This window comes from Misgurnus anguillicaudatus, chromosome 1 (assembly GCF_027580225.2).
Source record: "Misgurnus anguillicaudatus chromosome 1, ASM2758022v2, whole genome shotgun sequence".
Taxonomy (NCBI): Eukaryota; Metazoa; Chordata; class Actinopteri; order Cypriniformes; family Cobitidae; genus Misgurnus; species Misgurnus anguillicaudatus.
The window spans coordinates 30,140,625-30,154,467 of NC_073337.2; the positions used below are offsets into that span (position 1 = coordinate 30,140,625).

General features: G+C 40.2%; 1 protein-coding gene and 1 pseudogene across 1 annotated transcript; both read left to right on the plus strand.

Annotated features, from left to right (window-relative positions):
* Nucleotides 1-13,843, plus strand: part of LOC129431932 (uncharacterized) — a 496,207-nt pseudogene that overhangs the window by 195,852 nt on the left and 286,512 nt on the right.
* On the plus strand, nucleotides 3,506-5,825 carry LOC141365283 (C-type mannose receptor 2-like). The gene is made up of 4 exons (XM_073869471.1): nucleotides 3,506-3,542; nucleotides 3,609-3,965; nucleotides 4,308-4,652; nucleotides 4,781-5,825. The coding sequence occupies exons 1-4, from the start codon at nucleotides 3,506-3,508 to the stop codon at nucleotides 5,140-5,142; spliced, it is 1,101 nt and encodes a 366-aa protein (XP_073725572.1). The 3' UTR covers nucleotides 5,143-5,825.

Here is a 13,843-nt window from a genome sequence, read left to right on the forward strand (position 1 = left end):
ATTCATGGACAGAGGCTTCCGTAAATATTTAGTTACAACGTATGGTTACTGTTATGAACTCTGTCTGTGTACCCTGTCTTGCACTCTTATTTTGAAGTCATGTCTGTGTCATCCATGTCTGTAGTTCTTTGTAGTTCTTTTGTTCATTGGTCCGTGTGATGATTGTTCCCCAGGTGTGTCTTGTTTTCCCTGATTACTCTGTGTATTTAAGCCTAGTGTTTCCAGTGTCTGATGTCGATCGTTGCTCAATGTTATGGTGTTTTTTCGTGTTCCTGTCTCGTTGGATTACCTGCTATGTTTTTGTTTGTTTGTTGTTATTTTTAATAAATCTTACTGCATTTGGATCCGCATCCTGTCTTACCTGGATTGAACCGTAACAGTTACGTTTAAACTAAGTTTTATGGTGCAACGCAAAAACATTTAGTAATGCGTAAGTTGTAACTTAGTGCCCATTTACGTCGTAACTAAGCTACGTGGTAACTTACGCACAGCTGGTGCAACCGGCCCCGGGATACTTCACCAACTCTCCACTCATTCTCCTCAGACCATGCATTTAATTGGCTTTGACGGCCATCAGTTCTAGGCAATTCCTCATTTGGTCTCTCACGCCTGGCAGGTTCGAAATTATATGGCTGTGGGCTAGAGGTCTACACGGAAGACCCGAGACCCGAAGACCCGGGACCCGACCCGGGACCCGTACGGGTTCGGGTCTATATTTTAAATGATCAGCCGGGTCCGAGTCGGGTCTCAATCTATTACTTCGGGTCCGGGTCTGTTTAACATTGTGGGTAATACCCGAGGTCGATCGGACTCGGAGAACACACACTCACATTTAAATAAAATATTTATCCAGCAACAAAAACTTAGATCAACTGTCGCATACATTTTTTCCATGACGCTAAAGTTGCGTTAAAAAGTTTATATTTGGTTGCTCCAACCAGGCAGCTAACGCGCATGCGCTCTTGTAATGTTTCTCTGGCTACCAGTCAGGAGCTTCTGCAGTGAGACGCAATGACTTTACCTTTGACAATTGGCTATTTTATTTAGAAGGCGGGACCTATTCCACCGTACCGCGCATTTTGCACTGACGTGACTTCTAAAATTTTTATAATAATATTATAAATTGACCGTCTTGCTGTTATATCTAAAGTTTTCGCGACTCTGCTCAAAGAGCACAGAGATGATAGCAAAGTAAAGCTAACGAAAGCAGCTATGACACCGAACGAGCAATCGTTATTATAATCCAAATGGGCAAACATTATTAAGCAAGTTGACCCGATACACAACAAAGTGGACTTTTAAAGCTGGAAGAAGCATTAAACATTTCAATCGTCAAGAGAGGAATAACATGGATGGAACTTTCTTGGAAATAAGGATTGTGCATCACACACAGTCAGGTACAAGGAGGGAGAAGACTAACGTAACTTCTAACGTTATGGGTAAGACAAAAAGTTTAATTTTTGCCACTTGTTTATTGACTTATTAATAACATTTAGATAAAGAATATTTGCCGGTCGGGTCTGTTTCTTCCCGGACGGGTTCGAGTCCAGCTTTTAAATAATAGACGGGTCCGCGTCGGATCCGGGTCCAGCTTTCAAAACAACAGACGGGTCCGGGTCGGTTCAGTGTAGCACATTTACGGGTCTGATCGGGTTCGGGTAGGATGTTGATATATAAAAATAAACACCACAGTCTTTAATAATATTTTCATTGTGTCTTGGCTGCGTCTGTGTTGGTTGGGAACTGCGCTCTGTTGCAGCCACACTTGATTCTGAGGAACTTCTTTGTTTTGGCGGAAGAGTAATATTTGTACTAATATACTTACAACTTATTTGTGTTTTATTTTGTGAAACCCTGCTATGCATATGATGTAACTGTTTTATAAACGCCCTAAACCCCGCAAAGCAGTGGGTTACCAGTGCATTTTATAACAGCTAAGGGGGTTTAGTAGCCTGACGTTGTCATACTCAATTCTAGTCAGAATTTGAGTCTGATACCGCTCCATTGAGCTAAAATTATGAGGTGTGTCTCAACCGAAAAATGTCTCTCCACTCAATTGGACAGACCTATGACCAATCAGAGCAACGGAGTGTGTGATGTATGTTGAAATGTCGTCTTTTGCAGCCTGACCGAACTGCTAGTAATTTCGCTACAATGATACTAACATCATTGTGATTATACTAAGTCTGAGTTAGCGAACGTACATCAACACCTACTATGTTTACAATATTTCATTTATATCACAACATTATGTATTTACTAAGTCATACAGTAAAACTATCTCTTACCATTTGTACGTTAGGTGAACTTCATCCACGACGATAGCTACCCATTACGTTGGCTTGAAAAATATCGGAGCCTTGCATGTCCCTCCACTTATTCAGCAGTCACGATTCCGGGATCTGAAAAGACGCTGGCAACGACCGCTAATTATATCCATCTCGTCGTGCACGCCGAGTTGCATCGCCGTGATACCCATTTCAGTTGCTTCTTTAACTTTGTCCTCCATAAGGGCGACCAACTTCTGCCGAATCCGGTAGGAATGATGGCGAAAACATAAACAAATGCCTTGATCGCGTTTCTCTGTTCCTCTTTTTAAATCAATGCTCTGTCGATATCTTTTAGAACAGACTCAATGTCAGAATCCACACATCTGAATTCTCCAGCGGCAGCCATTTCATTGTTAACAGATTGAACACACGCGCTCTTGGGTGACGTGGTTGATACGTTAGTGTTGATCATCTGTCCATCATCGTATAAAGCCCGCCCTCACAATTTGATTCGTCGGCCAGTTTTGGGACTCACAGCTCCTCAACGGAAAAACGACAGACCGATCTTCCCGTTTTTCAAAATGTGGTGGGCGGAGCTAAGATCGGCTGGCACCCAGGCTTCGCGTCGTGCCTAACAACGCCCCTTAGCTGTTATAAAATGCACTGCTAACCCACTGCTTTGCGGGGTTTATTGCTTTAATAACTGACATTGGCTGACACTCATGTTAATATGCAAATAGTGGGAATGAACTTGCGTCTCTCATATCTGTCATTACAGTAATAACATGCAAAAGTAATATATGTGTAATAAAACATCAAGGAACTGAAATATGAAAATGATGATGAGATATAATATAATAAAGACATACTGATAAACATCACAGACAGAGAAACAGAAGATTCGGGAGAGAAACACACAAACTCAAAAGTAGGAACTTTATTTACTTTCTCATTCCTATTAAAATAATATTTATGATATCACAGTGTTTTATAAGGATTGTGTATTAATGTTTAATGACTATTAATGAAACTTTATAAAGAATTGATGAAGAGTTACTGAAGAGATGTTAACTTTTAGCTTCATTTAACAGCTTTAATATCAGATTCTCATCTTTATTTACTACACATTAAAATAGTTTAGACATTTAAATGAATGAATTTATTGTGATGATCAGAATTATGAACAAACAGAATAAATCAACATCTGATGTTTTCAATGTGTTTGTTTTTCAGAAATGGCCCAAACTTTATATTTCAGCGTTCTTCTCATCGGTGAGTTTGTGTTTGTGGTTTTATGTTTGTTTTATAATCTCATGACTCAAACTCTTTCTTTCATAGCTCTCTGTTCATTATCTGAATGCATTCAGCGCCGCTATCACTATATAAACATGATGAAGACCTGGACTGAAGCTCAGAGATACTGCAGAGAGAAATACACAGATCTGGCCACAGTCAACAACATCAATGACATGAATCAACTGAAGAAGAGTGTGAATAACAGTCTGACATATGAGGTCTGGATTGGACTGAATAAATTAAGTGTTTATAAATGGAAGTGGTCTCTGGGTGATCCCGTGAAATACACAAACTGGTCTAATGGAGACTCAAATGGTCGAGATCATTGTGTTTATATAAAGGGTCGATCGTGGCATCATCAGGACTGTAATATGAACATGAGATTCATCTGCTACAATGGTGAGTGAAGCTTCATAAAATAACATCAAACCTTCACTTAATAAAACATCATCAGATGTAAACTTCACAAGACAACAATAATAAACATCACAGAAACACAAATATCATGTGAGATTATGTTTGACACATTCACTCTTCTGTAAACTACAGCAAACTACAAAACACTAAGATCAGTTTATTCTCTCAACTTTATTTACAAACATTGAAAGTGTACATTGAAACATTGAAAATTAATCAAAACTTAAATAAGAAAAGAGTTTCTGTAGACTGACATCTATACTGTAAGTGTCATATGAGTCAAAGTAAATCATAAAACAACAACCAGTTTATTTTCTTAAACAGAGATCAGTAAAGGATTCATCATTGATGGTTCTTCAGTATCATGGAGAAAAGCTCAGATCTTCTGCAGACAGCATCATACTGATCTGACCAGTGTGAGGAATCAGATTGAGAATCAACAGATTCAGAAGATCATGGAGGACAAAGACATATCTGAAGTCTGGATTGGTCTGTTCAGTGACTCATGGGAGTGGTCAGATAAAAGTGAATCTGGATTCAGATACTGGATGTCTGGTCAACCTGATAATAGAGGTGGTTCTGAAGATTGTACATCAGTCGTTGTGAACATGCAGGAAATATGGAATGATATCAAGTGCAGTTTCTCTCAGTCCTTTGTGTGTCATGAAGGTGAGTAATAAAAGTAAATGTGTGTTTGATGACAGAAGTTTCTTCATTATTAAAATGATCTCAGTTCAGTGTTTGTGGTGTATGTTTGTTTTGATCTGATGTGTAGTTTGTGTTTGTTGTGTGTTCAGATAATCTGATATTGATCCAGATGAATCTGAGCTGGTCTGAAGCTCTGAGATACTGCAGAGAGAATCATGTTGATCTGGTTTCAGTTGATTCAGAGAAGATTCAGATCATGGTGACTAAAGTGATTCATCAGTCCTCTACTGACACTGTGTGGATGGGGTTACACTATTACTGTCAAATGAACCTCTGGATCTGGATACGAGGAGAGGTCGTGTGTTATCAGAATTGGGCTCCATGGAACAGAGTAAGACTGATGGACTGCAACACTGAACACAGAGCTGGAGCAGTTCAGTCTGGAGGAGATCATCTCTGGATCAGCCTTCCTCAATCTCACAAACTCAACTTCATCTGCAGCAGATATTAAGATAAATGAAATAATTTATGTGTTTTGCATTTTGTTTTGTTCTTGTTCTTAAGCATTAGGGTCCATTTATAAACATATTACAGATTAAATACAACATTATGTCTTTCAGTATTTCAGAATCATTTTATATATACTAAACATGTTATTATAAATGTTTTTTTTTTCTATGTTAATCTGCTGACACAATATATTTTCTGATGTTTCTTAAATAACTGTTGAATTATATGAAATGAATGTTGTAGGATTTAAATTGTACGAAATTATTAGTCTGTCGTATCCCCCTTTCTGTCCGGTACCATCTGCATTCCTGTGCATATTGCAGTCATCAAAGACTATTGGCAGAGCTGTTTATCTAATACAGTGGGTGTTAAATGTTGTCTTCTGATTGATCAGTTTGAATGTATCATGTTGGGTTTTGTCACATGGTCAAGGAAAGGGGGATAAAGTTCTATGTTGGGGGGGTCTTTGCTTTCTTCTTTTTCTTGCGCTAATCCATCTTTGGGCTGGTCTCCATGAGCTCTTCATTCTTTATGCTTTTCTTTTTTACCTGAGCTCTGGAGTTTAGGCCATCTGGCCAAGATGGGGATTCAATGGTGACTTTCTTTCTTCCTCTATTCTCTATACTATCAGATAATATTTCATATACATTGGAAAGTAATTGCACATGTATTATACCATTTCATGCACTTATAGTGTAACCATTTCAATTGTAACTTTAAGTCAGTACTGTAATTAAACCTTTTCATTTACAAATCTGTTGTTTAGTTTTGATTTGGTGTTAATACTTAAGTGCTACATATTGCAATACAATATATTTATATTCTAGCAATGCTCTCCCACATATTTTGCTATCATAAGTGCATTTATTTCTGTCGTTGGTATAAGTTGCAGAAGGGTGATAATTGACAAGAAATTTTTACACCACCTTGCTGTTAACATTTCTTAGTCTTTTCGGCGATCATTTATAGCCTGAACCACTGTAATGTATCCACCCTTACATTTCAATATAATTTCTTTAATCTCTGACACAGTGATAGATGTTTGTGTAATGAAAAACAATGAAGGCCATGAGTTTTAGCCATGTGTTAATGTAACAATGTAAAATAATGAGGGATAAAATAATCTGCCAAAACTTTCCACAATAAAGGTTGAGATGCTTACTAAAGCAAACACTGATCATCATAATGATGATTTTAAATGACAAAACTCTGTTCATTCTCAATAATAGCTTTTTTATGCAGATGACAGAAAAGACACTGGTTTATAACAAGGCAAAAGTGTTTTTTACAGTTTAGAAATAATGTTTCTCAAAAAAGTTCCTAAAATATTCAAAATAGGTTGAGAGAACATTGAACACAAAAGATGTTTTGCTATATGATGGTAAACACACAGCTGATGGTACTTATTGACTTTCATTGTATTTGTTTTTCCTGCTATGGAAATAAATATATAAATGAGGCCCTATTCTTTTATTCCTGAACGAGAAACTGAAGAAACCATCCTCACTGTGCCCTAGCCCTATAGTTGCAGTAAAGTTTTAGTTTGGTGGACTCTTCTGAAACCTAGGCACTCACACAGGGTGCCAGCGTTAATGCTTAATGGAGGGCGTGTTTGAAGCATGGCCAACAGCCAATCACAGTGGCTGCAACACATGCTCCTCTTTTCTCCGGTCTTGCATAAATGTAATTGACTGGTTCTGCATTACGTTATTTGCAACTGATTGAAAAGTTGGGGTGGCTCAGTGGTTCATGTAGGTTGTCTACAAACTAGAAGGTTGGTGGTTCCCCGGCTCCACTTGATCAAGTGTCGAGGTGTCCTTGAGCAAGACACCTAACCCCAACTGGTCCTGACAAGGTGGATGGTGCCTTGTATGGCTGACACCGCCATTGGTGTGTGAATGTGAGGCAACTTGTAAAGTGCTTTGGATGGCCATGGGTCCGTTGAAAGCCCTTAATAAATGAAGTCTATTTACCATTTGAGAAATGTTTAACTTCTGCTGCGAGCAAAGGCAGTGACAAAACGTTGACAGATCCACAATTCAGTTCGGCAATAAATGTCATTACCTATTCTAAGGAAATGAGAAGCTTTAACGCTGGCGCCCCCGTGTGAATGTACTGTTAATGATATTGATATGTGCTGCACACACAATCTTCCTGACCTCACTGTCAGGCATTAAGTATTATCAAAGGTTTGGAGTGAGATTTGCATCTGTTAGGGGAGGGGCCACTCAGTTTTTTTCAGCAGCACCTCCTTAGCCCCATCTAATTCTTACAAATTTTTGTCCGACAATTCATAATTGACCCCAGCACAAATTATAACAATCGATATCAAGTCTGAATTACATGTCAATAGCACCTTTAGAAATATTTAACAGAGAAAAACGATGACAAGCCCTGGCTAGGGCAGGTGACCTTTCTGTGTGGAGTTTCTGCATGTTCTCCCTGTGTCAGCGTGGGTTTACTCCGGGTACTCAGGTTTCCTCCCATAGGCCAAAAACATGCAAGTTAGGCAAATTGGAGATACCAAATTGTCCCTCCCCCCAACCTGTGTATGGATCAACTTGTCTGAATAAAACTTGTGTATGGATTAACTGGTTTTTGCCATGAATATAGCCGTAGATGCTGAAATGGCGGTAAGAAATAAAGGAAGAAGAGAAGGAAAACGATGACATGCTTATTTTACCCGCTGTATTAACATTAAACATTACATTTCCATAACATGGGGCTCAACAAGGGGTAGAAGGAGCACAAACAATAAAAAAGATTGTGGGGTGATGTTTGGCGGGGCATCATCAATACTTTTATTCCTTATTTATACTTTTGAACAGCGAGTGTAAAATTGAAACTGACAATGAAATGCACATCTGGGCATTACATTATAACAGCTTGTCCCAGCGCAAACTATCCTTTTGGTGGGATTTACTAAAGACGCACAGTGGATAATTAGCGCTGAAAGGTTGTAGTGTAGTTATTTTTGTGACTGTCCTTATTGTATATGCACTTAGCAGTTTCCCTTTCAGATGCTAAATTTTTGGGAGGAGAATATTTAAATGTTTCAAGCAAATCAGTTAACTCATGCTTGCGTGTGTGTTATGACCGGTATTTGCCCCATTATTTAACGCCAAAAAAGCATGTCTTAAATCATTTTGCACTTGAAATGTCTGCAATTATTGCTAAAAAAAGAGGCATCGCAGAGAATGTTTGATACAATGCAGGGGATTGTTTTAACTTATAACAGTGTATTTGGATTGGCAGACAAACATATTGTTCAAAAATATTGTTTTCCAAATCATGTTATTTCTTATTTGCTGATGGAAATAAAAGAGGAGTCAGAAGTCGCACAATACCACACTTAATGTTTTTTGTCCTTTAGTTCTTTTCAGTGTTCTATGGCTTCATTAGCTGAGATTACACATCCCAAATTTTCCACTGTGATGTCTGTGGTGCTGAATTTAAGTGCATTTATCAGCTCTTGTTTGTGCCCCTGAACTAATTTGCGCTGCTCTTAGTAGATTGCGATGGTCATTATTGAAATCAGCTGTGTTATTTAATTTGCCCTTTTTTAGTAAATAACCCACAGATATTACAACTCACTTTTTTGGAATTGGGCTCTCATGCTAATTTGTCCGTTTAATAAATCCGGCCTCATGTGTTTAGTTTGCAAGAGACAAGGAAATAAAACACACTCATGAGTATTTAGCATGGAGTGTACGTGTGGTGTAAAGTTTCAAACTGAGTGTTCACACCTTCAGCTCTCTTCCTCAATTCAAATGAAGTTTGTCTAAAAAGTGAATTTTAATGATATCTTTCCAGGAAATCCACACTAATCCTGCATCCAAAAACCACCTTTGGTTTTCCTGGAAAAACACCTGTGGTTGAGACTGTGGTAGACAACAATCAGCCATGATGCAAAAGACCCCCAAACTTGATCTCTTTGAGACGGTTAACCCATTTGTGCCCAAATTTTTCTGAATGGTTTCATGCATATAATTGTGTTAATAGTGTCCTCTGTAAACATGTTCTGCATTTATTTTCCCCATTTTTCTTTTTTTGAAAATCGTATTCGAATGTGCGGCAACTATAGTTGCCGGTGGGCAAAAAGGTTGTATGCACGCCTTCAATGTCAAATTTGAATACATTTGGCATCTTACTCAAAATAACGGCTTTCAACAGATCAACCTTTATTCATAAACACATTTATTATGTATAACAGTCAAAGAACATTCAATGCGAACCCCCCCCCCCCCCAAAAAAAAACAATCTAGCTCATAATCTCTTGTTCAATTGAATTGAATTCAATTTTATTTATATAACGCTTTTCACAAGTGTTAATTGTTGCAAAGCAGCTTTACATGAGTAGATGTAGGGGAGAACACAGAAAATCAATAGATAATATAAGAAGTAGAATATAGCAGCTAAGGTTAAACCGTGCAAGCGAGCGTATTAATAATGTAACATATACAGTAAAGTGCTAAGTTAAGCCAAAGTTGTCTGACTCTCCCGGGGACAAAAAAAACCCCTAGGAGAAAACCCAGTGGGAAAAACTCCTAGAAGGACAAAAACCCTTGGGAGAAATTAATATATATTTATATATATATAAACACGGTAGAGATAGGAAGCGGGTAAGCGGATTAAACTGGTTCTGCCGGTGGTCGTTGGTCGCGCATCGGCTGGGCATCACGTTGAAGAACAGCCAGTAGATCAGTGATGTGATGACCTTCACAGCAACAGGAACTGGGTCTGTTTGTCCCATTGTCCTCGGGGTCGAGGACGAGACAGGGAGAGAGAAACAGAATTCTATTAGCGTAGAGCCGGTCACATGAAACGCAAGTGTCATACAGTATTGTGGTTTAAAAACGCTCGGTTCCAGAAAGGCAACCTATTGCAGTAATAGTATATTACCCATATGAGGTATGTGAGTGCTTTGTTCTAGACAAAATAACTATTGTGGGACAAGTACATTTACTGGACATTTTATGTAAATGCTTTGTTAAAGAAGAATGTCTTAAGTTTAGATTTATGAACGCGTGCTAAGTGATATAAACTGTGACTTGTTAAGGTTTTTATTATTATTTTTATTTATTTATTTTCTCTGTTGCATTCAGTGCTTTCTTCCAGAAACAACGGACCATATGTCAGCTCCAAGTCACTTCATATCACTTAGCACATCGTTCATGGCTTTTCAAGATGTCTGCTATCTGAATACGCGGAATGTGCTGTCTTTATAAAGTAGCTTCTTATTAAACTGTTTGTACACTTACAACGTTCTCAATGCTTCGGTTTGAATGTAGGGACCCTCATTATGCTACTGTGGCAGTGTGAGGCTATTTTGAGCCTTGTTAGTGGTATTAACTATTGATTTACTTGTACTTACTCTTTGCCCCATATACTAGCGCTATATGCTAATCTGTTTTTATTGATAAAAAACTCTTTACATTTGATTATCATGAAAACGCACCCCAGAGAACGATCTACTCGGTCACCATTTGTTAATTACCCCTAGGTTCATTTTTCACCGGAGTTGTCCTTTAATGAAAATAATATGAAAATAAATCAATAAAATGGGCAACCAGTCTTTGGAAGAAGAGGAGATCTCTGTCTCCCTCTTTCAATGACCTGTATGAATGAATTTTATTCCCTATCAAATTAAGGTCTAATGGACAGTAGAGATGTTAGTTAAAGGGTTTTAGGTATGATATTATGAAAGAAAAAAGCACAAAAAAATACCAAAAACCTTGATTATTATTAACACAGTATACCCCATTTCCCCATGATATATGTACTTACAAGGCATTTGCCCACGGCCAACTATAGTTGCCGCTTGGACTTTTGACTAAGTATATAAAAAACTATAGATCTCTTGTAAGATTTGTTTTGTTTGGATGACTCTAGAGACATGATTATGTAGATACATAAATGTCAACCAAAAATACTTGTTAGTAAAATGAAAATTACCTTTCTTTGGGAGGGTTTGTCTTCGCCATGTTTCTTGGAAGAAGAGGTAAGAAGTTGACAGCCTCATGTGACAGGAAGGAAATAAATACATTTTCTAACATCTAAAAAAAATTCTTAAAAAAAGGAAAATGACAACTATGCACTGTGGCAACTATAGTCGCCGGTGGGCTGAAATGTATACATCATCAACCAACAGTATTTACTGTACGTGTAACGACACAATAAAGTGGAGGAAGCAAGCGCAGGCGATCAAAACAGATTTATTATAAATGATGGTAAATGCAGGAACACATAGAGCAAGTGACTGAGTCCAGGATGTTGGCAATGGTGGTCGAAGGTCTACGGTGGCGTGAAGAGTGTTGAGGCGTGAAGTCAGTGAAGAGTGTGATGATGGCCAATGGATGAAACCAGGAACGAACCAAACACTCACACGGAGACGACAACACGAACACAGATCCAAACACGACGACGAGAGACGATAATCCAAGTGGAATGGCTGGAACATGAAATGAGGATCTGACAACAGGAAGAGAACTGAGTGAGTATATGTAGCTGATGGGTAATGAGGATCAGCTGGAGCGAGGCAATCATACACAGGTGACAACACTTAATCAAACGAGCACATGGCAGAGGTGAGTGAACAAACAAACACACACACACATGACACGGAGGAAACAGTGGATTTCCTACCGTGACAGTACCCCCTCCCCTAGGAACGCCCCTTGGCGTTCCCAGCCTGCTTTACCTGTAGATTGTAATCATCAATAAGGCGGTGATCCAGTATGTCCCGAGCAGGAACCCACCTTCTCTCCTCCGGACCGTAACCTTCCCAATCCACCAAGTACTGAAACCCGCGTCCCCTCCGTCTAGAGTCCAGAATACGATTAACCAAATATGTGGTCTCCCCATTAACGATACGAGGCGGGGGGGGGGACCGGGGCAGGCGGATTAAGACGGGAAAAAATCACAGGTTTAATTTTGGACACATGAAACACGGGATGAACCCTCCTGTACGCCGGTGGAAGGCTAAGACGCACTGTTACCGGATTAATGATTTTGGTAACAGAAAACGGGCCAATAAATTTGGGAGCAAGCTTATTCGAAACGGAACGCATCGGAATGTTCTGGGTTGAAAGCCACACTCTTTGACCGACGACGTATCGGGGAGGCTTCGACCGGTGGCGATCGGCCTTAGCCTTGGTGCGCGACCTTGCCTGGAGCAGAGCTCTGCGAGCTCTGGTCCAGGTGCGGTGACACCTCTGGACTAGTGCGTTTGCGGAGGGGACCGACACCTCGGATTCAGTACTGACAAAATTAGGTGGTTGGTACCCTAAACTACACTTAAATAGAGACATGCCCGTAGATGACACCGGCAGAGAATTGTGTGCGTACTCCACAATTGAGAGTTGTTGACACCAGGACGAAGGATTGTTGGAAGCCAAACACCGCAAAGCCCTTTCGACATCCTGATTGGCTCGCTCGGTTTGACCATTGCTCTGGGAATGGAACCCGGATGAAAGACTAACAGTCGCCCCTAACAATTTACAAAACTCTTGCCAAAATTTGGACACAAATTGGGGACCCCTGTCAGAAACCACGTCTGTCGGAAGGCCATGTATACGGAAGACGTGGTCAATGACAATTACCGCTGTTTCCTTGGCTGATGGCAATTTGGGCAAGGGGATGAAATGAGCCGCCTTCGAGAACCGGTCCACTACGGTTAAAATCACTGTATTACCCTTAGAGGGTGGGAGGGCGGTAATAAAATCTAGCGAGATGTGGGACCAGGGTCTCGAAGGGACAGACAGCGGTAAGAGTAACCCATCTGGAGGTCGATTGGAAGTCTTACCAACAGCACAAACCGAGCAAGCCAAGACGAAGTCGTGGACATCACGAGCCATACCAGGCCACCAAAATCGTTGCTTGACTAGAAATCTAGTTGTACTAACCCCTGGGTGACAAGCAACACTGGAACAATGACCCCACTGGAGAACGTCTGACAGTAACCCCTCCGGCACAAATAAACGGTTCGGTGGGCAACGACCCGGGGGCGTTACCCCTTCTAAGGCAGTCAATACCTTCGATTCGACCTCCCATCTGAGCGCGGAGATAATGATGGTCTCCGGTAAAATGGGCTCGGGAGTAGCAGTACTATCTGAACGATCAAAAAGACAGTATAACGCATCGGGTTTGATGTTTTTGGAACCCGGCCGTTAATAATGTGTAAAATCGAAACGACCGAAAAACAATGCCCACCGAGCCTGCCTGGAGTTAAGTCTTTTAGCAGTTCTAATGTATTCGAGATTCTTATGGTCCGTCCATACAATGAAAGGTACACCCGACCCCTCAAGCCAGTGACGCCATTCTTCCAGTGCCAATTTGACGGCCAACAACTCCCGATTGCCAATGTCATAAATAACTTCCGCAGGAGATAAACGATGAGAATAATACGTGCAAGGATGAACCTTTCCTTCTGAGGATGCGCGCTGGGATAACACTGCTCCTACCCCCACCTCTGACGCGTCGACCTCCACTATGAATTGATGTGAGCGATCAGGGGTGACGAGAATAGGAGCTGAAACAAAGCAGCTTTTCAGTTTGGCAAACGCAGCCTCAGCTGCGTCTGACCACCTGAACGTCAAACTAGGAGAGGTCAAAGCGGTCAGAGGCGCGGCTAGTTGGCTGAAATTGCGAATGAAACGCCGATAAAAATTGGCGAACCCCAGAAATCTCTGCAGGGCCTTGCG

Bases quoted from the DNA above. Each gene is read 5' to 3' on its own strand.
- LOC141365283 (XM_073869471.1), top strand. From the start codon at position 3,506: ATGGCCCAAACTTTATATTTCAGCGTTCTTCTCATCG. The intron at 3,543-3,608 runs GTGAGTTTGTGT...TTTCTTTCATAG, and splicing joins TTTCAGCGTTCTTCTCATCG to CTCTCTGTTCATTATCTGAA. The intron at 3,966-4,307 runs GTGAGTGAAGCT...TTTCTTAAACAG, and splicing joins GAGATTCATCTGCTACAATG to AGATCAGTAAAGGATTCATC.